General features: G+C 51.2%; 1 protein-coding gene and 1 pseudogene across 1 annotated transcript; both read right to left on the bottom strand.

Annotated features, from left to right (window-relative positions):
- Positions 1-4517: 4517 nt before the first annotated feature.
- On the bottom strand, positions 4518-5694 carry LOC103633764 (pyruvate decarboxylase 3-like; annotated as a pseudogene).
- Positions 5695-21367: 15673 nt separating this feature from the next.
- On the bottom strand, positions 21368-22188 carry LOC103633765 (peroxiredoxin-2E-2, chloroplastic-like). Its single transcript, XM_023300680.1, is given in 2 exon segments — positions 21368-21985; positions 21988-22188. Coding segments are annotated over 2 exon segments (819 nt in total).
- Positions 22189-25401: the final 3213 nt, after the last annotated feature.

The following is a 25401-nucleotide window of genomic DNA, read 5'->3' as shown; positions in this document are numbered from 1 at the left end:
GGTCCTATCCTACCATTCATTAGCATACTTAAGCTGTGGATGCTAGATCTATTGCTGAGTCATTAGTGTAATAGCTGCTCAAGGTTTAGTAGCCTTCTGTTTGTGCGGATCTAGTTTTAGTTGGACTGCATACCCATGTTTTTATTCCTCAGGCTAAGTTAGTGTATTTGATGCTATTTGAACTTGGTTGTAGGAGCCATCATACTTTACCATTGAACACAATATCATTGTTTACTAGGTATATGCCCGTGCGTTGCAACGGGTGACACTTGTGCACGCATAGATCATCATTTACTGGTGTTATCAATCGACGAGTCACACTTGTGTATACATATGTTATTGTTTAGTAATGTTATTAACCGAACTCTTGGCGGCAAGCGAGGGAGGTGGCATCGGAAGGCAGGCTCGGGACAGGGCATCGGGTGTGTGCGACCGCGAATCGCGTCGAGAGGTAGGCTCGGGGGCAGCAGGTGGCTAGAGGTCGTGGCACGCGAAGCGCGGTGCGGTTGAAGTGAGAGGCGGGGAAGGGCTGGAGGAGGACATGCGTGGATTGTTGTGCCAAAAGTGTCGAGTCCATTTGTCAGAGATAGGAAAGGCAGAACCAGAGAGGGTCAACCTACCCCCTTACCTTCTTCATAGTAGTATAGTCAGTTACATGTACGTTGTTACGGACATACATAAACCTTGTTTAAATAAGATAGTTATTTAAACGTGTTCCAACAGTGTTCCAACAGAATTTGCGAGTAAAGTTTGTTTTGTGTTTATACCTTTCCCTCGTGATCTTCTAGACTGCCTTCTTCATCGAGATAAGTAGAGATTGACATATCCTATTTTAACATGAACCATTCCTATATTTCAGTTACCAACTGTATTTCTCTATGTGCGTGAAACATTGTGGGTTCCACAATATTGTATAAAGCTTGGATATATTGGGCACCAACTATATATGAAGCTAGTTTATCCATGTCAACTTCTGTACAACTTTACATCCATAAGCTATATTTGCATAACTGGATTGCTGGTGCAGTAGCTGCCTAATAGGGAGTTAACTAAGTAAAAGGAAATGAGCCACAGAACAAGCAATAATCACCTGCATCTTCATGCCATCTTCAGCAAGCCACAAGTAATCATAGACTCGTGGGATATGAAGTTAGAAGGCATTCGAGTTTTGATCTTCAATCCATCAAGCAAGCACATTCAATACCTCCACAAGGTTCCTTGCAGTAATCAGTCGAACAACATTAAAAAATAAAACAGTGTACACTTATAATAAAAGTTTCTCAAGTTATGAGCATAAAATTCAACAAAACTGACAAATGAGAGTCAGAAACACACTATACTCAAGAGTCAAGACAAAGGAATCCATCCCAGACATCAAGGCACTAACAGAAGGATATTTTTTGTTAATGTAAATTGTTGGAGCAAAAAGAGAAAATCATTTCCCATAGTTTGAACATATCATTCAACTAATGTCTTGTTTGGCATAAACCTATACTGTTACAAAGGACTGTGGATTGCATAACTGGATACAGTTAGCAAAATCACAAGTGCTTATAGCATAAAATGCATTTACCATGAATACATGATACATATCACATGACAATCATAGTGAATGAGGTGGAAGAAGTGACACATCACATAACCCACGGTGAATATTGTAATATTTAACAAAAATATATGGTGGACTCGTAAAAAAAATTAGTCAGGCAATTCAGGAGAGTAGCGCGTTAATGCCATAGTAAGCTAAGACAACACAAGCTGAAAGTTAAATGAAGCACTGAAATCTCAAACAAGACATTAGTTGATGGCGATGAGTGTTGGGCACTTGAATAGAAACCTAAGGCATTTATTCCTCTCAGTTGCTAAAAATCATCCGGCCAACACCCACCTGAATATAAAAGTTACAGAATCAGTTATTAACTCCTTTCATACTTTTTCAGAAAACAATAACTGACAGACAACCAGCAAATGAAAAAAATATAGCTTGTACAAAAACCTAAGGCATTTATTCCTCCCAGTTGCTGAAAAATCATTAGGCCAACACCCACTTGAATATCAAAGTTACAGAATTAGTTATGGACTTCTTTCATACTTTTTATAAAAAAATAACTGATAGACTGGCAACATTAATCTCAGGATTTTGTTAGCTAACAAGAAAACAATAAGGTAGTTTTAAGAAAATAAATTAAATGGATAAAATTCTTACCGTGACTGCACATATATTTTTGCTCTGAAATAAATCTTGAATCCTGGCCTTAGTCAATCAACAAACCTATTCTATATAATCCTAGATAGAATGTTTAGTTTGAATATCTTATGATCTACATTGTTTGATAAATGGAAGCTATGTTCAGAATAAATTACTTTGATCTCAGTAGCCTCTTCAGAAACATCAGAACATCCCCCCCAAACTTTTGTAATGATGAAGCATGGAAATTCTCTCTCTTTCCCTATGTTGGCCTGCCATATTACCAAACTAAGGTTCAGAAGGAAGTGTACAATTAGAAGTCACAATTTCAGTCAAGGTTTTCTGTGCACAAAATAGATTATATTTCATCTTTGAAGCATTGAAGAATAACAACCTATAAAAACCACATGAGTTGAAAAAGATGACAATGTCCTAATATATACCAGAAAGCAACCATCTTAAGTATGCAAGCAACCATCTCAACAGACATCCTGTAAAAGACAAGATCAGGAATGATCGAATATAAACAGTAAAGTGTAATTGCGAAGAATGTGGGGCAGCCACGAAAGACTTGAAGGTTCACTGCATCTAGCAAGAGCATTCAATCCTGCATAGAAAATATTAAGAAACAAATGTTCCTTGAATCATTAGTTCATTACATCTCTTTAATGTCAATATCATGTCACGAGGGAATGCATAATAAAGATAGAAACACACGCTTAGTCACTCGCCATCTTTTTTTATATTGTTATGACCATGACCTAATTAACTTTTAGCATCAATAAGGTAAATGTGGCGATGAGTATTGGGCACTTGAGAGTAGCTGTTGATGACTTTCAGTAAGAGGCGCTGTCATATATTTTTCTAAGGCCTGTGACTACTGCGCATAAGTTAACTTTATTATATTAGAGACACTGAGTTAACTCAGCGTTTCATATACACGAAAGTTAACTCAGCGTCTCTAAGGCCTGTGACTACTGCGCAAGCTCCTCACCTCCTTCCCTCCGCCATCCTCCTGCGATGAGTGTTGGCTACTCAATCCTGCAATACTATAGGATAAACAAAGCAGAAAGTTACTCTTGGAGTAAAATCAACCTCATGTACTGAAAGGGATGGCAAAATTATTTTGATGTCCTCTCTTATCTGTGGATACTTACAGGCTATCTGTCCAGTTAACAAGAAGATGGCTTTTGTCGGGCTGTGCCAGAGCATGAGCTTGTTCATGTTGGTCCAGATACCTGCTTGAACTACAAAGTTATCGAGCTACGAACATCCTCAAACCAAGCCATATTCCAGATCCAGTGTCAAGTTGAAAATGTGAGTGTGACATAATATTTTATTGTCAATCTGTTACTGTTCATATATTTGATAAAAGATTGTCGTGCCTTCAACTCCAGACTTAAATCTAGCATAAGTTGTTGATGCTGATTAGGAATAACATTAACATAGTATGTTATCTAACAAGTGCATAAGAACCCACGGGGTCTTTGGAGACAACTCCAAATGCAGGAGCCATGGCGAAATCCAAATCTTTAGCCTACATAGGAATGTAAAATTGTAAACGATGAACATGCTTGCATGTGGCACAATGGATAAAAATAAAAAAAATTGATGATGAACTGAGAAGTTTATTGTTACCTAGGAGAATTCAGTTAGTCGTTTCTCGAGATCCCTTCAACTGCAGAGCTTCAGGTTCCTTTCGACGATGTTTTCTGTATATAGTTGGACACAATTAAATGGTTGTTAGTTTTTACCTAGGAGATTGGTAAAAATATGTAAAGATGTAGGCACCAACCATACCACACATCTTTCATAGATAGATTTATAGTGAGGAGAGAGGTTGGCCCTACATAAATACTCTGTAATTGAAGTGATATCATGGCTGATCCCACATTATGGCCATATTGCTGCAGTTTCGGACTTGAGCGGCAATTCTAAAATTTATTCGGAAGCAACATGGTTTAAGAGGAGAAACTGCTTCTACAATAATCAGTCAGGTTGCCATATGGTGTCAATGGTCAAACTAATCTTAATATTATCCATCGAGTTAAATGCCTTAATCTGAATTATTCATTGCTGACTACCCTAAGTCCATCCAGAACAAAAAGAAGAATAAAGGAACGATGACCTCAAGCAAGCAATTTGGAAACTAAATACTAACAACTTGTCGGAAACAAGTAGCTGCAGACGTAACAATTTGGTTAGGGTTGCAGGTCTGCAACTGGGAGCCATGATTAGAATACTTTCTTTCTCATTAGAGTACTTCGCTATAGGAGCAAGCATGATGAAAGTTGAAAGAACGCCATCCTTGTGCGCCACCACAAGGAAGCTACTGCAGGTTGGGTGGCCTGGAGTTTGCGGCGGAGACCCTGGAGCCCCATTCCAGGAGCTCCTTGCTGGTGTCATCCTTGTGCGCCACCACCTCGATGAAGCAGAGGCAGTCCTTTCTGTCGTCGCCGGTGGCCGTGGCGATGGCCGCCGTGAGCTCCTCCTCCGTGGCCACCCTGGTGGTCCAGCACCTCCCCTAGCCGTTGTGGATGGCGTCGACGAGGCCCGTGTAGTCCCAGTTCTTGATGACGTTGTAGGGCCCGTCGTGGATCTCCACCTCGATGGTGTAGCCGCCGTTGTTGATGAGGAAGATGATGCTCCTCTGCTCGCACCGGAGCATCGTCGACACGTCCTGCGCCGTCACCTGGAAGCTGCCGTCGCCGATGCAGGCGATGACGCGCTTGTCGGGGGCGCCCTGGGCGTAGCCGAGCAGCGCGCCCACTGACCAGCCCATGGACCCGTACTGCATCTGGAACTCGTACCCGCAGCCGTCGGGCAGCCGCAGCTTCTGGTAGTTGAACCACGAGTCTCCCGTCTCCGCGATGACGGAGCTGCCACCGCTGAGCATCCTCTGGATGTGCTTGAAGAGGACGTTGACGCGGAGGGGCTCGCCGGCCTCGCACTCGGGCGGCTGCCCGCCGGGGACGAAGATCCTCCGGTAGTTGTCGTAGGCGGTGGTGTTGGGGCGCACGCGCTTGGCCAGCACCGATAGGAAGTCCCTCATCATGGCGCAGCCGAAGGTGGGGCCGTTGCCGACGGTGACGCGGTCCGGCTGCACCACCACCGCCTTGTCTTTCCTGAGCAGGATAGAGTAGCCCACGGAGCTGTAGTCGTTGAAGATGGGGCCCGCCAAGAGGTAGGCGTCGGCGGACTCCACGATCTCGGCGCAGAAGGCCGTGCTCACGGTGCCCCAGTAGGTGCCCAGGAACCGCGTACCCGCAACTGCAGAACTGGGATTCGGCGCCGGCGTCGTTCGACTTCCTCTTCCGCTCAGGGAGGGCTAGCGGTCTGGGCCGCTCCCTCGCCGCGGCCCGCACGGATGGCACCTCCTACTTCAGCGCTCGCTCCAGACGGATCTCCTGGATGTAGCGCTTCACCCTCTACGAACCTGCTTCACCACGGGCGGCGAGCACCACGGACGGCGCAACCTTGACTCGGATGGTGGCCCTTTCCACCATCAGCCTTGACTCGGATGGTGGCTCCCCGTCGCCCCTCTTCTGCACCAGCAGCCCGGACGGCTCGATAGGTTGGGGGAGCGCTAGATGCCTCAACCCTGGCTGCCAGTGCCGCTCTCGTCCCGGTCCTCCGGCGGCAGGAACCAGTGGTAGTAGAGGTGCAGCAGGTGGTGGATCTTGCCGTTAGGGGGCCGCGTGCTCTTAGGGTCCTGTGCGCCAGCGCCCATGTCCACGGCGAGGAGTGGTGGCGAATCCGGGAGCCGGAGGAGAGGTGGCGACAGGGAGAGAGGAAGAGGTGATGAGGACGCGGGGCAGGCGCGCGATGAGGACGCGGGGCGGGCGTCACGGCGGGGACATCACGGCGCGGGGGGAATGCGAGGCAGGGGCGGGGATTGAGGTTTGGGGATGAAATGGTGGCTGGTGCTCGGGCGCCGTTGGTGGCGCAAGGATTGGGGAAGGGGATCGCGCGGGGAAGGGCGGCGATGGCGTGACGGAGGCGGCGGAGGGTTTTTTTCTGACTGCGAGGGCGACGCGCGCGGGGCGTGATTCGCGGGCGGAGGAAGACGCGGGCGGGGGCACGGTGCGGTGGTGAACGCCCTCCGTCCACCCTTAAGGATTAGTAGGGATTTCCTTCAACTTGTCGACACCAAGTTCATGTTAACATAAATATCTGAACATAAATATTGTTAGTTCAGATGCACTTCGGTGACTTGAATAGCTGAGTATATTTTTTAGAGCCAAATGTCGGTGTTTTGGGTCCGACCGCACACCCGGGGTTGCCCCTCAAGGTGTTTTTAGGAGTAGGACGGTGTCAACGACTGTAGCAAAATGGTTCGTGCTGGTCGCACGAGGGACAGTAGACAAGATTTGCAGGTTCGGGCCGCTTAGAAGTGCGTAACACCCTACGTCCTGGTGAGTATATGAGCGTGGTTACAAGAGGGTTCTCCGGATAGAGGGCGTAGAGAGTTTATGTGGGTGGCTAAGTAGAACAGGGGCGATCGATCTGAAGGGGTGCCCCCTAGGTCTTATATACTCGACCGTGGGGCAGTACACGTGAGTATGATAACAACAAGTAGCTAAAAGATAGTGAACCTCTCGAGTTTATCCCTACGTAATCCTTGCCGACTTATCCTTGCATGACTCTGTTGCGTGTGGGCTTCAGCGCGGGAAAGTCAGGTCTCTGTTGCGATTCATTCGCCCGACGTTGTGGGCCGTCTGGGTTTGCACTAATCAGTCTCACGTCTTCTTTTCTTTGTTGGTTGTCCTTCCCTAGGCCCACGAAAGAATGACCTTACGAATTATTGGGCCCTTGGGCCTTTCGTGAGGCCTTTTACTTCTTTAGTGGACCCAGGGGATATCTATCCCCCACAAGCCCCCGATCTTTGGGTTGATTTAGAGGTAATCAACTCAAAGATCCAAGGTCCAAAAAATGACTTCCTGCTGTCTTCTCTAGCTCTGATCACTCGTTCGACCAAAGCTTGGTTTTGTGCTTGTGCCTTAGAGGTCGGCATTTTTGGATTGTAAGACTTTGGACTTCATTGGGTGCACCGGTGGTGCACCCAATGGGTGTAGTCCCCGACCTTTGAGTAGATTTTAGAAGATAATCTATTTGAAGGTCTTCTTCCAAAGATTATCTCCATTCGCGCTCCTGCATCTCGGTTGAGGATTGGTCTTTTCAATCTTGCTCTACGCCTTAGAAGTCGGCGCCATATCGGTTTAGAATAATACTCCATAGGGTGCACCGGAGGTGCACCCAATGGGTGTAGCCCCCGACCTTCAAATGGATTTTTTATGGATAATCCATTCGAAGGTCTTCCTTTCGCTTGTGGAAACTGTTGTGAAGCTACTTTGCATTATGCTTTGGAGGTCAGCATTATGTCATCAATATTTTGCTGCAGAGGTCAGCGTATATTTTGTCTTTAGCAGCCGAGTTTGCAATTCATCCATATCTTGCTAGGTAGTGCAATTTATTTGCTTCTGCGATTGATTGGACGTTTGACGGACGTTCTTTGTCTAGTCTTCACGTCGCTTCTGTCGGCCATATCTTGTACTTTGCTGGCTATATTTGGCTTTCCTCTGATCCTTACTGATATCTCATTTTTGTCTTGAGGTATTCACTGCATGCCCTGCACGGATGTGACCGTTTGAAAAATATACTGATAATTCCTGGGCGTCCCCCCCCAATGGGTGTGGGCAAGGGACGGCTTGGTACGCTGAGTGTTTTAGCCGGTTGCCTCTGAGTAGTAATGCGATGGGACGGCTAGTGTAATCATATCCTTTGCGCTGTTGACTGGAGTCCCAATGGGTGTAGTGTTGCATGAAACGGCGTCCGCCGTCTGACGTGTCTTCAGATGGGTGGAAGTGCTTATTGAATGCCTTGCGACTGTTCAGTGACCGCGGTTAGAAGTGAGCGGTTGCCTTTCCCTTCTATAAATAACCCCTTTGCTTCTCTGGTTTCTCCACATCTCTTCGCTGCTCCTTACTGCCTTCTTTTCCTCCCCTCTGTCTGCTTCCGCCATGGGCAAGAACAACAAGCGCAAGCGCGAGCCGACTCCTCCATCGGAGGATTTCGGTGACTCGGAATACTCGGAGGAGGAGTTCTCCTCCGAGTCCGAGGGGTCTCCGGCTCTCGTCTCTCCCCCGGCGTCGTCCGATGACTCGGACGACTCCCAGGGGATAGCCGCGGAGGTCTGGACGTACATCCGGGCCGTCGAGCGCTCCGGGCTCGAAGGCTCGGATGAGTCGGAGTACTCCTCGGATGAGGAGGACTCGGACGGCGGCGACGAGGGTGAAGGCGACGACGACGATGACGACGACGACGACGACGGCGACGGTGACGGCAGCGGCAGTGGCAGGGGCGGCGGCGACGGCAGCAGGGACAGCACCAAGGGTGGCAGCAGTAAGGGCAGCACCAAGGGCGGCGGCGGCGGCAGGGGCAGGGCCAGTGGCTAGACGCCACTGGTCTTCTTAGATGTTAGTATAGTTTAGTATAGTTAGAATAATGTAGTAGTAATTAGTGTAGTTTAGTAGTAGTAATAATGTAGAGTAGAAGTAGGGAAGTACCAACTCGTGAAGAGTTGGTTTGTAAACTCGTTAACTTCCCTTTAATGAAGAACTATCGTTGATCCCCCCTTTTCGATGACTTGTCGTTCCTTTTCCTGAATGTTGAACTGATTCTTTTAATGTAGTAGAAACAACGCCGAGCGATGTGTAGGTTGTCATCAGCGTTTTAGAAGTAACACCAAGCAATCGAACACAAGATCCGCGTTTTAGAGGCAATGCCGAATGATAGAAGGTCGGCATCGGCATTTTAGAAGTAATGCCGAGCGACAGAATACAGGGTCGGCGTTTTAGAAACAACGCCGAGTGATTGAAGGTCGGCGTCGGTATTTTTAGAGGTAATGCCGAGCGATAGAATACAGGGTCGGCGTTTTAGAAACAACGCCGAGTGATTGAAGGTCGGCGTCGGTATTTTTAGAGGTAATGCCGAGCGATTGAACACGTGGTCGGCGCGTTAGAGGACACGCCGAGTGATTGAAAGTCAGCGTCGGCATTTTTTAGAAGTAATGCCGAGCGATTGAACACGTGGTCGGCGTTTTAGAGGCAACGCCGAGTGAGTGAAGGTCGGCATCGGCATTTTAGAAGTAATGCCGAGCGATTGAACACGTGGTCGGCGTTTTAGAGGCAACGCCGAGTGATTGAAGGTCGGCATCGGCATTTTAGAAGTAATGCCGAGCGATTGGACACGTGGTCGGCGTTTTAGAGGTAACGCCGAATGATTGAAGGTCGGCATCGGCATTTTAGAAGTAATGCCGAGCGATTGAACACGTGGTCGGCGTTTTAGAGGTAACGCCGAATGATAGCCAGTTTTACAAGTTATTTTGAGGAAAATAACCGAGTGATGAGGTGGCACGTCGGCTCTCTTGGAAATAACTGTCGGATATCCACGTGGCATGCTGGAATTTCGGAGATGACCGCCGAGTGATGACTGGACACTTTTTGAAAGGGTATCTGGCTCAAGAATATCCCTTAAGAGTCGCGCTTTTAGCCGCCTTTGCTTTCCGTGCCCTAGTTCTTGCATTTCCGCATCTGAGTCTTCTCTGCCACTCGCCTCCTACTCTGTTTCGCCAGTGAGAAGCAAGATGGCGCCCAAGAGAAAAACTGCGAACTCGTCTGCTGCAGCGATCCCCGCAATCGACCCCAACAGCCAGTTACCCTTCGCAGGTAACCACATGTCTGTAATTTCTGAAGCTGAGCTTCTCCGCCTTGTCTCCATCGGGGTTCTTCCTCCGCGGGAACTCTGTTCTTGGCTGGCTTGCCACGGGACTACTGTCCCAACCGAAGATACCCACGAGTCAGTAGTTTACACTCCTTTCCTTCTTCGCGGCCTCGGCCTTCCCATATCTCCTTTTTTCCGTGGCATCCTTGATTTTTATCACATCAACCTGACTCATTTGAACCCTAATTCCATTCTCCAAATCTCTATTTTCGTTCACCTTTGCGAAGCTTATCTCGGCGTGCTGCCGCATTTTGGCTTATGGAAATATCTGTATCACTGTCGTCCTGGGATGGCCGGGGGGCAACATCAGTTGGTCGGAGGTGCCAGTTTGGAGATGCGCCGTGGGCGGAAGACCGAGTATCTCGAGATACCCCTCAAGGACAGCATTAAAGGTTGGCGTCTGGAGTGGTTTATAATTGATAATTATGGAAATTCTCTCCCTCCCCGCTCAGGAAGACAGCCAGACGTTCGTACTCTGAGTTGGACTGAGTCTCCCACGGATCAAGAAGTGGCCGAGGCAGGCGTGTTGCTTACTGAAGTCGGATTACTGAAAGAGAGAGGTCTGACTGCCGAAGCTGTGGTCACAGATTTCGTTTTCAAAAACATTCAGCCGTTGAAAGACAGGGCCTATCCGGCATATCTTTACCGAGGGCTGGCCGACTCAACCCGAGTTACCAATAGGAGAATTCCTTCTGTTGATTTGGTAAGCCGACTCGAACTGATCCTCAGGGGTAAAGTTTCAAACGTTGGTGCTCCAGTGGCTTACTCGGCTTGGAACCTTCCTTCTCCCAAAGCTTTCACCCTTTTTGTGTCCAATCCACCCGTGACTGATAGCAATTTGGGTCTTAGAGTGCGACCTTCTGCCGAGGAAATCAGTGCTTTGGTTGCTTCGCTCGGGGCAATTCCTGATGATGAACGGCAGGTTTATTTCGAAGTGCCTCTGAACCCCAGTGATGCTGACATAAATGATATGCTCGATCTGCTAGCTGAGGATTCATCCGATGTTGCTCCTGATGGTACATTGGCAGTGGTGCCCCTTCCAGAGGTTGATGCGACCTTGGATGTCCCAAAACCTGTCAGTACTCGCCCGAGGCGCCCTAACCGAACCAGTCAGCCCGAGCCTTCTGCTGATGAGCAGAAAAAAAAGAGAAGACGCCTCCGGCGAGTATCCAGCTTTGACGAGGATGCCAGTACCTTAGCTCCTGCTGCCGAAGAAATGACTGCAACTGGCCTTGCTGACATTGATCCCAATGGGTGTGCTCCGCCTGCTGCTGACCCCAATGAGGATGCTGTTTGTGCTGTTACTGTGGAGGATGAGGAGGAAGAAAATGAAATTCCATTAACTCGGAAAAACAGTCGGCAGTTCATCGCTAGCGGTGGAAGTAGTGGAGTTCCTTCTCCCGCCTTGTCTGCCCTTATTGGTCTGCAAGAACTGTCCATGGCCAATTTTGATCAAGCTCTAGAGGATATGGTCCCTGAGAACTTGTTGTTGGAACCTGCAGATGCTAATGCGACAGAAACTTGTGCAGCCGTGCCAGATGCTGGGTTGAGGTCATCCCGTGCCTCGTCGACCTTAGAGCATGATCTTGAGGGTCGGGATGCTGACCTGGATCGTTCTGATCCCATGGAAGTAGCTGAAGGCCCGTCAACCCTAGAGGTGGTCACGGCAGAGAGCCTGGGTCCCAAGAATGGCGCTGATATATGCCCAGCCCCCGAGGATGTCGTCGGGAGTGACTTAGCTCGGGCGAAGAGTGTAGGCCACTGCCCAGCCCCCGAGGGTGTTGCCGGGGATGATCCGGCTCAAGTGGGCAGTGCCGACTGTGACCCAGCCCCCGAGGGTGCCCGAGCAGGGTCTCCTTCCTGCACTTCCATGGACGTTCACGCGGGTTCACCTCCACACTCTGGCGGCATGGTGGTGGCCCAAACTCCGGATCAGGGGGTCGCTTTAGAGGGCAGCATCCCCACTGGTCTGGCGTTAGGCTCTGCTGAATGTACTGAGCTCGTTCCTGCTGGTCTGCTGCAAGCTGCTTCGGGTGGTGGTCTTGCACCTGATTATCCACTGATATCTCCTGATTTGGGAATATCTTCGTTCTTCTCCAACCTCCAGGTAATTGTGCTGTATTGTAGCTTGATCCCTACATTGTATGAACTGTTGCCATTCTACTCATCTGTTCTTCTCATTAGGCTTTAGTGAATGGGATGGCCAGCCAGCTGAGATTGCAGGGTGCTTCTGTCCCGGAAGTGGCTTCGTCTCTTGCATGCTGGAATCCAGTGTCGCTTCAACGTCGTGTGTCTGAGTTGGAGGCAACAAATGCTAGTCGGTGCTCTTTTCCTTCTTCTTCTTTGCCTTTGCTCGTGAATTGTTTTACCTTCTGACCTTATTTCATTTGATTACCCCTTGATAGGAATGAATCGGCAGATTGCAGTTCTTGAAGAAAAACATTCCCAAGATCAAGCTGAAATGGCTCAACGGTGCGCTGACTTCGAGAAGTATTCTCAGAGTCAGATCGAGTTGAGACAGGTCTCTGCGGCTTTGGATGATGCCAACGCTCTGAGTTCTTCTCTTCATGCTCAGCTTGACTCTGAGAAGGTAGCTTACGAACCCGTGCTTTGCCTTATCATGCTCTTGGATTCTGAATGAGTTGATTTTTGCTTGTAGGAGGAGAAACGCATCCTTGCTTCTTCTAGCGACAACCTGGACAGATTGTACCGAGATTCCAGCAACTCGCTGACCATCTTGGAGAGGAGCCACCGCTTTACGATGGAGGAACTGGATAATCAGCGTTGCAAGCTGCAAGAATCCTCGGACGAAGTGACTCGCCTTACACAGTTGCTGTCAGCAAAGGATACCACCGTCAAGGGACTCCGAGCTTCTAAGAAATCCATTGCTCAAGAGTTAGAAACTGCCCAGCGGGCTGTTAAAGTTGCCGAAGAAGCTGCTGTCACTTTCAAAGCTCAGCGCGATAAGGCCCTGGACAAGGCCATTCGGGCGGGACGAATCTTGATGAGAAAACCTGGCGTGGTTGTCCCTGAAGATATAAGAGCCGATGTGAATGCTGCCCCTGACTCCTCGAATCGCCCTTCTTCGTCAGTCGTTCCTGAGAAAGACATTGGAAAATAAAGAAACAGTTCGCGTGCTCTGAGCGCGCAGTTAGCATGATCAAGTACTCGTTAGAGGTTATCGGCTTGTCATTCAAATGACATCATCATTTTCTTATTGTATCCGAATTTCGAATTTGTGGTAACGCTAAATGATGATTATGAAGTTTGTTTGTGGGATATGGAAATCATCCCCTGAACTGCATAAGCGCGAGTATGCTATACCGGTTTAAGCCGTAAATGACTTTTAGCCGATAACTCCGTTAGTAGGGTATAGTGGTCCCCCTAGGTAAAGTAAGCGTGAGCATGTTGCACCGCCTTAAGTCGTTGCCGACTTAAGTCGATTGCTTCGTTTGTAGGGCATAGTGGTCACCCCGAGTTAAGTAAGCGTGAGCATGTTGCACCGCCTTAAGTCGTTGCCGACTTAAGTCGATTGCTCCGTTTGTAGGGCATAGTGGTCACCCCGAGTTAAGTAAGCGTGAGCATGTTGCACCGCCTTAAGTCGTTGCCGACTTAAGTCGATTGCTCCGTTTGTAGGGCATAGTGGTCACCCCGAGTTAAGTAAGCGTGAGCATGTTGCACCGCCTTAAGTCGTTGCCGACTTAAGTCGATTGCTCCGTTTGTAGGGCATAGTGGTCACCCTGAGTTAAGTAAGCGTGAGCATGTTGCACCGCCTTAAGTCGTTGCCGACTTAAGTCGATTGCTCCGTTTGTAGGGCATAGTGGTCACCCCGAGTTAAGTAAGAATGCAAGTCAATCATAAACGAACCGAGTATCTTTGAAATCTATATTTATTGATGACATATTTCCACTTTACAGAGTACATGGTTGCCCCGGCTGTTTTGAAATACAGCTAGGGGTAAAACTTTCTGAGGTGCTCTATGTTCCAAGAGTTCCCAACTTCTGTGCCATCCGTCTGGGTGAGGCGATACGATCCGGGCCGAGTGACCTCTGCTACTATGAAGGGTCCTTCCCATAAGGGTGATAGCTTGTGCCGTCCCTCCCCCGTTAGAATTCGGCGGAGGACGAGGTCTCCTACTGAAAAGGACCGTTGCCGCACAGCCTTATCGTGATAGCGCCGTAGAGTCTGCTGGTACCGTGCTGATTGGATTACTGCATTCAGTCGTTCTTCCTCAAGTACATCAATATCCTCCAGCCTGGTGGCCTCAGCTTCCGCTATGCTTTCGAAGATCAATCTTGGCGCCCCAAACTTGAGGTCAGCAGGTAGCACTGCCTCCGACCCATAGACCATGAAGAAAGGAGTGTTTCCATGCAGGGCTCGGCTAGGTTGGGTTCTCAGGCTCCAAACGACATAAGGTAGTTCTCTTATCCATTTTCCTGCGAATTTTTCATTCTTATCGAAGACCCTTTTCCTGAGTGCCTCCAATATCATTCCGTTGGCTCGCTCAACCTGCCCGTTGGCTCTTGGATGCGCTACAGATGCGTATTTGATCTGAATGCTTTTTTGCTCGCAGAAGTCAAAGAATTCTGAGCTGGTGAAGTTGGATCCTAATTCAGTGATGATGCTGTTTGGTATCCCGAATCTGAATATTATATCCTGTATGAATTCCACGGCCTTAGCAGAGGTTAAAGAAGCAATGGGCTTGAACTCTATCCATTTAGTGAATTTGTCAATCGCCACCAATACGTGGGTGTAACCTCCTTGAGCTTTCTTGAAAGGTCCAATCATATCCAATCCCCAGCATGCGAAAGGCCAAGTTACTGGTATGGTCTGTAGCTGCTGTGCTGGCATGTGCTGTTGCTTTGACAGGTATTGACAAGCTTCGCATCTCTGAACTAACTCGGCTGCGTCGTTCTTCGCCGTCGGCCAATAGAATCCTGACCTGAAGACCTTCCCGACTAGTGTTCTGGAGGCTGCATGTATTCCACATTGCCCTGCATGGACCTCCTCCAGAAGTTGCTTCCCAGTGGACGGGAGAATGCACTTCATGAGAACACCTGATGCACCCCTTCTGTATAATATCTCCCCAATGAGTGTGTAGTGAGCCGACTGTCTGGCAATGCGCTCTGCCGAGTTCTTGTCGTCTGGTTCTTCTTTGTTCTTTATGTACTTAATGATCGGCCTCCTCCAGTCATTAGAGTCTGACTCGGGTTGATCTACGATGTTGCACTCTTCTGTTTGATCTATTGAGATACTCGGCCGTGTAATTTCTTGCACGAAAACTCCGGGTGGGACCTGAGTTCGACCGGATCCGAGCTTGGATAGTGTATCAGCTGCTGTGTTACGATCCCTTTCCACATGATGAAATTCCAGACCCTCGAACTTATCTTCCAGCTTTCGGACGGCAGCGCAGTATTTTCCCATTGAATCACTTGAACAATCCCATTCTTTGTTTATCTGGCTAATGACTACCAGAGAGTCTCCATATACCATCAATCTTTTGACGCCCAGTGATATGGCGATGTTTAATCCGTGTATCAAAGCTTCATACTCGGCTGCGTTGTTAGAGGCCGGGAATAGCAGCTGGAGGGCATACTTGAGGTGCTCGCCTCCAGGTGCAGTGAAGAGAATTCCTGCTCCTGCTCCTTGCAGTTTCAGCGAGCCATCAAAATACATTCGCCATACTTCCGCGGTTTCTGGATTATCCGGTACTTGCTGTTCTGTCCACTCTGATACGAAATCAACTAGTGCTTGAGTTTTGATGGCTGTGCGAGGTCGGAACTCGATATCATGGGATCCCAACTCGCAAGCCCACTTGGCTATTCGGCCAATGGCTTCCTTGTTGTGAAGAATGTCCCCTATTGGAAAACCAGTAACCACTATGACTTTGTGGTCGTCAAAGTAGTGGCGTAGCTTGCGGGCAGTTAGAAGTACTACATATAATAGCTTCTGAACTTGAGGATACTTTTTCTTCGATGGACCCAGAACCTCACTGATGAAGTAGACAGGATGTTGTACCGGATAAGCATGCCCTTCTTCCACTCGTTCGACTACCAACGCAGTGCTTACCACGTGAGTCGTGCAAGAGATATATAGCAGCAAATCTTCAGCTGGTTGAGTTGGCGTAGCTCGCCGGGGCGGCTTTAGTACTGGTGGTGTTGTCAGGAATTTCTTAAGTGCATCTAGAGCTTCTTGTGCTTCTGAAGTCCATTGAAACTTATCCACCTTCTTAAGCAGCTTGTAAAACGGCAAGCCTTTCTCCCCCAGTCTGGATATAAACCTGCTTAGAGCTGCCATACATCCTATGAGTCGCTGAACCTTCTTTTGTGACCGAGGAGCTTCCATCTTCATGATAGCTTCAATCTTATCTGGATTAGCCTCAATTCCCCGGTGGCCGACGATAAATCCGAGCAACTTTCCTGCTGGTACCCCGAAAACGCATTTTTCAGGATTGAGCTTCCATCTATATCTTCTCAGGCTGTTGAAAACCAGCTGTAAATCTTCGATGAAGTTTTCCGGATTCTCAGTTTTGATCACCACGTCATCAACGTAAGCCTCCACACGCTTGCCCCAGTGATCGGCTAGGCATGTTTGAATGGCTCTCTGATAAGTCGCTCCAGCGTTTTTGAGGCCGAACGGCATGGAGGTATAACAGAAGGCACCAAACGGAGTGATGAACGCCGTTTTTTCCTCGTCTTCTTTTGCCAAACTAATCTGATGATACCCGGAATAGCAATCTAAGAAAGACAACACTGAACATCCAGCGGTGGAATCCACCACCTGATCTATCCTCGGGAGCCCGAAGGGATCCTTCGGACAGTGTTTGTTGAGATCGGTATAGTCGACGCACATGCGCCAATCCACTTTATTCTTTTTGAGTACAAGAACAGGATTGGCTAACCACTCAGGGTGTAATACTTCTCTAATAAATCCAGCCGCGACCAGGCGAGCTAATTCGGCACGAATGGCTTCTCTCTTGTCGGGCGTGAAACGACGTAGCTTTTGTCGAATCGGCCTCGCCTGGGGGTAGACTTTCAGTTTGTGCTCGGCCAGTTCTCTTGGGACTCTCGGCATATCCGCAGGTTGCCACGCGAATACATCCCGGTTATCTTGCAGAAACTGGACGAGCGCGCTTTCCTATTTGTCGTTCAAACTGGAGCTGATGACAGCCGTCTTGCGCTCGTCAGCGAACCCCAGGTTGATTCTTTTGGTTTCTTCAGTCGGCCGCATAGAGGTCGCGGCCTGAGTTTCATTCGCCGGTACCGTGAGGCCTTCCTCAGGCTTAGAGTTCGCCGATGTAGGAGGAACCGTCGACGGCTTGGTGGTGAGGGCTGCCTGAATGGCCACTCGGAAACACTCTGCGGCGCCTTGGAAGTCGGCACGCACAGTTATGATTCCTCGTGGTCCCGGCATCTTCAGTATCATGTATGTATAGTGCGGAATGGCCATGAATTTGGCCAGTCCCGGCCTCCCGATGATGGCGTTGTACCCACAGTCGAAGTTTGCCACCTCGAACCTCAGGAACTCGGTTCTGTAGTTCTCCGGAGTTCCGAAGGTGACCGGCATGTAGATGTGGCCCAGCGGGTATTCCCCTTCCGTCGGCACGATGCCGAAGAAAGGAGTGTCCGACTCGTGGAGCTCTTTGAGGTGAACTCCCAAGCCTTGGAGTGTACGGGGGAAGGTGACGTTGATGCTGCTCCCCCCGTCCACTAGCACCTTCTTTACCCGGCTCTCTCGGATCACCGGATCGACGAGGAGCGGGTATTTGCCTGGATGGTCGAAGTTGAGCCACTGATCCTCCCGAGTGAAAGTGATCGGGTGCTCCGACCACCGGTACGGGGCGGGAGGACCGGTGGTCGCCACCAGTATCTGGCGGTCGTTGAGCTTTTGTTGTCTTTTGTTCTCCTGCGACCCATGTCCGCCGAAGATGACGTTGACCTCCCTGTCAACGCGCGGGAAAGCTCCTCCTCCCCCCTCCTCCTGCCGATGGGGCTGTCGTGGTTCATCTGGTCCTCCCCTCGGTGGAGGAGGCGGTAGAGGTTGGAAGGGTCGATCGTGCCCGACGGAGTGCTTGAAGTCCCGGCAGTTTCGAAGGGTGTGGCGCATGTCCTTGTGGTACGGGCATTGGGCGTCGAGGATGTCGTCCAGCGTGCGCTCGCCTCCACGAGGTCCTCCTCGGGCGCGAGAGGCGGGTGGTCCGGCGGCGTGTACTTCTTCTCGAAGCCTCTTCTCCCAGCGTTTGTCGGATGGCTGGTTCGCGTCACGTCGTGGCGCTGCCGGTGCAGGCTTTGCTCCTCCGATGAGATCCTGGGCCCGCTCGTCGGCGGTGATGTAGAGGTCGGCTTCCCGGAACAGCTCCTCGGAGGTAGTCGGCGCCTTTTGTAGTATGGCTCGGACGAAAACCGAGTCATTGGATCCTCTGTAGAAGTCCTCGATCATGGCTGCCTCCGTGACCTCGGGGATGCGGTTTCTCATGGTCTGGAACCTTTTAAGGTATGACCGGAGAGTCTCATCCCCCCGGCGCTTGATGGATTTGAGGTCCCATGGTTGCGCCGGCTTGTCAGAGAGGGACTGGAAGTTGGCGATGAAACGTCGACTGAAGTCTCCCCAGTCGTCGATGCAGTGTCGGGGTAGATGTCGCAGCCACTGCAGCGCATCTTGCCCAAGGACGATGGGCAGATACGCGGTCATGACGTCTTCGGATGCCCCGGCAGCCCGGGCGGCAGTGGTGTAGACGGCTAACCAACCCCCTGGATCCTGCTTAGGTTCATATTTGTCGACATTGGATACCTTGAAGTTGGGAGGCCATTGGATGGCCCTAAGGCGCGGAGTAAGTGCAGATACTCCGCACGTGTCCTCCTGTCGTCGGGGATGACGTCTGTCCCGGGGAGGGGAGTGGTGGTGGCGGTTCCTCGACCGTCCCCGGGTGGTACCGCCAGTTGAAGCTGTTGCCGACTCAGTCCTGGTGGCCTGGCTTTGAGTCGGGAAGCCATGATCTCGGTCATACTCCTCCCGACGGCGAATTTCGTTCTCATGCCGCCGTTCGCGCGAAGCATTGATGGAGCTTCGCGCGTCTCGGCGACTGTTGATGGTGTGTCGCAAATCGTTCGGCGGGTGAGCGAGCGGTAGAAGATGGTTGGCCGCCTGAGTAAACAGGCGTCGGTATCCCTCAACGTCGGGAGTCCGAGGAAGTTCGTCAGCTATCCGAGCTAGAACGCCTCTGACTTCGCTCGGCGTGTTCATAGCTCGAGCGAAGTCGGGGTTCAAGTTGTGCCCGAAGAGCGGATTCTCGCGTCGTTGCCTTGCATCTTGCTCGGCTTGCTCCTGAGTCCGACGGCGATCACGTCGTCGAGAGTTCCTTCGTTCCCTGAGGACGCGTTCTTCCGGAGTTTCTCCTATCTCTGAGACCTCGTCTCGCGAAACAGGCTGCTCCGGATCCCTTTCTCCAGCTGCGTGATGTCGTCGAACGTTCCTGCGTCGGTTCCTTCGTCGGCGGGATTCTTGCTGAGGCGGTTCTTCTCCAGGCGCGGTCGGTTCATCGTCGGAGATGGCGGGCGACTCTGCTCTCCCGATGAAGAGGACGTCGGGGTAGAACGGTATTGCTGCCGCGGCGACTTTCTTTCCGTTCTCCTTTGAGGTCGGAGGAACGGGAAGAACGACTTGCCTCTCCCTGGTCTCCTTCTTTCTCACGACCCGTGTCCATTCTTTCGTCGGGGAAGTAGGCAGCGGACTCTTCCGGGTCAGCGAGCTTCTAGCTCCAGCCTCCCCGGAGACGATCTTTTTTCGAAGAGCCGGAAGTAGCGTCTTTCCAGCATTTTCGGAGTTTGTTGGAGGAGACTTCTGTTCCGGCAGATCTGCGAGGCGGTGTAGAATTCCTTCTTCATCTGCTACGGACGAGATTGTCCCGAAGCAGAATACAGATCCGGGACGCACGGCGATTTTGCTGTGGAAGGTGACGGCCATTGAGCTAGCTTGGATCGTCGACACACCCCCTACCTGGCGCGCCAGCTGACGGTGTTTTGGGTCCGACCGCACACCCGGGGTTGCCCCTCAAGGTGTTTTTAGGAGTAGGACGGTGTCAACGACTGTAGCAAAATGGTTCGTGCTGGTCGCACGAGGGATAGTAGACAAGATTTGCAGGTTCGGGCCGCTTAGAAGTGTGTAACACCCTACATCCTGGTGAGTATATGAGCGTGGTTACAAGAGGGTTCTCCGGATAGAGGGCGTAGAGAGTTTATGTGGGTGGCTAAGTAGAACAGGGGCGATCGATCTGAAGGGGTGCCCCCTAGGTCTTATATACTCGACCGTGGGGCAGTACACGTGAGTATGATAACAACAAGTAGCTAAAAGATAGTGAACCTCTCGAGTTTATCCCTACGTAATCCTTGCCGACTTATCCTCGCATGGCTCTGTTGCGTGTGGGCTTCAGCGCGGGAAAGTCGGGTCTCTGTTGCGATTCATTCGCCCGACGTTGTGGGCCGTCTGGGTTTGCACTAATCAGTCTCACGTCTTCTTTTCTTTGTTGGTTGTCCTTCCCTAGGCCCACGAAAGAATGACCTTACGAATTATTGGGCCCTTGGGCCTTTCGTGAGGCCTTTTACTTCTTTAGTGGACCCAGGGGATATCTATCCCCCACACCAAACTAATAGCCAAGCTGTTTTTATTACGGCAACGACGGTTATGCAATCATTCTGTGCAAGTGTGCAAACAAACTATCTGATCCATTAGATTACGATCCAACCACAGATACATTCATGATTTGTTAGAGTTTTTTTATAAAGATTATTGAGCTGGTGGTGTAGAGTTTAAATGTTACATGTGACCTACGGTTAGATCACGATCTAATGGATCAGATGGTTTGTTTGCACGTTTGCACAACAGTCGTTGGCTTTTATTACTTGGCTAACTAATAGCCAACCTTATTGGGCTTCCCCTTGTGCTATTCCCACTCGTGAGTGCATTTGAGCTTCATTTTCAATAAGTATCCCACCACATCAGCAAGTATGATGACATGACAAGGATTTAATAAAGAGAGATAGAGAAGGACATAGACACATGTTTGTGACATCAGCAAGTTATTTAAAAAAGAAAAATAACTGAGTTGTTTTTTTGAAAGAAGACAAATGTTTGTGATAAATTGTCTTCGCTCTGTGTTAACTCGATTCCTGTAACTTTTATAGGCGAAAAAGATAAACATAAGGAAGTTGAAGATAAGATGCTTGACAAATCTTGGCGGCTTGCATGCAGTGGGAGGTGGGTGCATCCGTGCATGCCACACGCCGACACGCGCGACAAATCTTTACTAACTATTAAGAAGCTAAGGTGGGTGCCCCCGCCTCCCCTGTCGCGCGTCGCATGCACGGATGCACCCACCTCCCACTGCATGCAAGCCGCATGCTATCCCACGTCGCATGCACCTGGGTCACTGCATGCAAGCCGCTTAGCATCGCCCACCTGGGCCACTGCCACTGCATGCAAGCCGCAAAAGCCGCATGTTATTGCGCGTTCCGCGGCCACTGCATCACTGCATGCAAGCCGCAACATCTCTTCGGCGCTGCTGGTGGTGAAGGCGTCGTCCTCCTCGAGGTTGAGCACCTTCACGACGCCGTCCTCGGCCAGCAGCGCGTATCTCCTTGACCGCACGCCGAGCCCGATGGGCTTGTCGGAGAGGTCCATCTCCACACCCAGCGCGCGCGTCAGCTCCAGGTTGCCGTCCGACAGCAGCAGCACGCCGCTGCCGTCGGCCAGCCCCAGCAACTCCTTCCACGCCTTCATCACGAACGCGTCGTTCACCGACACGCACGCCACTGTGTCCACGCCCTTCGCCTTCAGCTCGCCCGCCTTCTCCATGAACCCCGGCAGGTGCTTCTGCGAGCACGTGGGCGTGAATGCGCCGGGCACCGCGAACAGGATGACCTTCTTGCCCGCAGTCAGCTCCGCCACCGTCACCGTCCTCAGCTCCCCATCAGCCGGGTCGAAGTAGGAGAGCATCGCGTCGGGGAGCGTCACCGTCCTCAGCTCCCCACCACTAGGGACGTGGACGCCGCCCGCCTCCTCGCTGTCCTCGACGCCGCGGCGGTGTGGTATCGATGGCGGAGGCCGGCGATGGTCAGGCGGTGAGAGGAGAATGAGAGGCACGGGGACGAGAGGACAAACCGCTTGCCGACGGCGGGGGACAGGGTAGTGAGGGACGCTACCGCCGTGGTTGTGGTGGCCATTGCAGTTCTGCATGCGAGCCACAGAAGCCGGCCCTCGTGTCTCCCTCCATTCATGCTACACTATCATCAACCACTATGCACTAAGGAACACTATGTAAGTACTGACGGGGCTGGGCGGGAGAAACCTAGCGAGGCACCACTCATCGTGTTTCCTCTGAGGCTCTGCGATCGTCGTTGTCTTATTACATGCACTGAGGCTGAACGCGCTGATGCTGCTCCTCTGCTTTGCGCGTTCCCCGCCCTGACGCGGTCGTAGAACACGACCATGGCCACGGCCGCGCCGGCGTCCGTCAAGGGGTTCAACTGCGCCGCCAACCGCATGTACCCGTGCCAGGCGTACGCGCTCTACCATGCCGGCTTCGCGGGCGTGCTGCTTGATCTCACGGCCATCAGTGACCTCTTCGTCGTCAGCCGCTTCATGGTCGCGCACCCTAACAACCTCTCCACCACGGCCGCGCCGGCCAACGAGCAACCACTGCTCGTGCCGCTCTAGTGCGGCTGCCCCTTTCGGTCACCCAACTCGTACGCGCCGATGCAGTACCAGATCGGCCCAGGGGACACCTGCTGGATCGTCTCCACCACCAAGCTGCACAACCTCACACAGTACCAGGCCATGGAGCGCGTGAACCCCAAGCTGGTGCCCACCGACCTCGACGTTGGCACCATGGTCACGTTCCCCATCTTTTGCCAGTGCCCGGCCGCCGCCGACAACGCCACGACCCTCGTCACCTACGTCATGCAGCCCGGGGACACGTACGTGTCCGTTGCCACTGCCTTCTCCGTCGCCTATCCATAGTGAAAGACACGATGCGGCGGCCGCCTGTGCATGCACTGAGGCTAAGCGCGTTGCTGCTCCTCTGCCTATGCGCGTTCCCCGCCCCGTCGCGATCGTAGAACACGATCACGGCCACGGCCAAATTTATTCAACTAGATGGAGCCGAAGGCTGAAGATACGACTGGTGATAAAACGATATATGATCTATGCATGAATATGTGCTTCTGCTTGTGCAACATAAGACAAGTTAGAAATTTAACTATATGTGCGCGATTATTAATGTCTTAGAAATTTTAACTCTCGTGGCAACACACGGGCACATATCTAGTTCACGAATAAGATTCAGACAGAGAGGGCTGGTAAGTCTTAACTTCACTGTGGAGTTAAATTAGTTGTACTTTGACCAACTCAGCCCAGTTTTAATGTTCAATGGGATAAAACACTAACACTTTCTTCCTATAATTCTTATACAGAGAAACAAAATAAACAAATTAAACTTTGTACAAAGGTGCCTCCAGACAGCAAGAGAAGTTTCTTTGAAGGTAAATTTCTTGTTTCTGCTTATGATGAACTTCAGACCGCTATGTTAGGATATACTCTTGCAGGAAGTGGATCTAGCAGCCTAACCAATTGCGGCTACAAGAGCCCTATCGGTACCCTGAAACAGGGGTACCCCTTACTACAGTATGAAAACGCGGAGCCCACGCGACTATCTCTAGTCGCGTGGTAAAAAGCACCCGATCCCACCACGTGGACGGCTCCGAGGCCGCCACGTGGCCAGAGAGGATGATATACTCCAAGGTATCAACAGGAGTCCGGACCCCCATGGGAAAGTGTCGGACCCCTGTGTATACAGACCGGACCTCCGGGTAAGATCCAGAGCCTCCACGGGCGCAAGCCGGACCCCTAGGACGGGTTTCGGACCCCTCTGTGTGGGGTTCGGGCCACTCACAGCAGGGTCCCGGGATTCTGGGACAAAGAGTACCCAGGCCTTAATCAAGGTCAGGCAGGGTCTGGGGCCAACACGTGTCCGGACCTTATCACATATGCCTCTGCTCCCCGCTCAGGCGAAGCCCCGATGCTGCCACGTGGCACGCTGCCCGTGACGTAAGCCAGCGGGCAGAGCCTGACGTAAGGCCTCTGGGCCGCGCGGCCTCTGCATTTATTGTAGATAAGGCGCGCCGCCTGTCCATTCCTCTAGCAGGTGATGTGCCGCCTCGGCATTTAATGAGCCCTGTCCATTCCACTGGCAGGCGATGTGCCGCCTCGGCATTTAATGAGCCCTATCCACTCCGTTGACGGGCGGCGACCAAACCATCCCGCAGGCGGCGTGCCTATCTATTCCATTGGCACGTGGTACGCCCGTGCTGCGGCGTACACTATGCTCATCATCACTCGCGCGTTACCGAGGCAACAACCACGACATATCAATATCGTATGGACTACGGACATTATGGCGCCTAGAGATTGCCCAGGCGTTGCTTGCATGAGATACTTCTATAGTGTATTCCCTCCATTTTGCCCCTGGGCCCACATGTCGGGGCTCAGCACCCTTGTACATGCCCCCCTTTGAGCTATAAAAAGGAGGGCACACGACGTTACAAGGCAGATTCACATAGACACTCACTTAGACTCTCGGACTCACAAGTTCATACAAGCTCTCAAGCTCAATACAACACAAAGTGGAGTAGGGTATTACGCTCCGGCGGCCTGAACCACTCTAAACCCTTGCGTGTTCTTGTGTTCGTCCCGAATCCATCTAGCAGGCAAAACGCTTAGGCCCCCTCCTCATCTTAGGATTTAGGGCGGGTGCGTTCCGCCACCCGGCCGGAGAATTTCCTCTCCGACATTTGGCGCGCCAGGTAGGGGGCCAGGCTTTAGGTTTTTGCTTGTTTTTCTGCTCGACACCATGGTCCACATCGTCGAGCACCATGATTTCATGCCCGAGGACGTCCTGGTGGAGGAAGAAGTCGCGTCTTCCACACCACGGGCCACCAACCGCCCTGCGTCGGGTGCTGCTACTGTGCACTCTGCGTGGCAGCACACTCCTGCGCAAACGTCCAGAGCGTCGAGGGCTACGCCTGGGGCCTTGTCTGCAGCCAGGGAGTTGCTACGCCACCCTCCTAGCTCCACGGCCTCACCGGGGGCCATGAAGTAGTGGTGTGACGACGTCGACCGTCTGCTCGGCATGGCGCATTCTGGCTCAGCCAGGCCCAGGCCTCGGTCATCCCGGCGTCAACATGAGGTGTCAGCGTTAGTGCGCTCACCCTCGGTAAGGGCCGCACCGACTAAGGACCTGCGAGCGGAGCTCAACCACAGACGTGCGAGAGAGGACGCTCCAGTCTCTCTAGAGAGGTCTGATGACCTGCGGGCAGAACTCAACCCAGCGTTAGTGCGCTCACCCTCGGTAATGGCGACATACTTCCATATAGCCTTGT

The sequence above is a fragment of the Zea mays genome, chromosome 7 (genome assembly GCF_902167145.1).
Source record: "Zea mays cultivar B73 chromosome 7, Zm-B73-REFERENCE-NAM-5.0, whole genome shotgun sequence".
NCBI classification, from domain to species: domain Eukaryota; kingdom Viridiplantae; phylum Streptophyta; class Magnoliopsida; order Poales; family Poaceae; genus Zea; species Zea mays.
The sequence above is the reverse complement of the archived record's forward strand: the minus strand, read 5'-3'. Positions and strand labels throughout refer to the sequence as shown.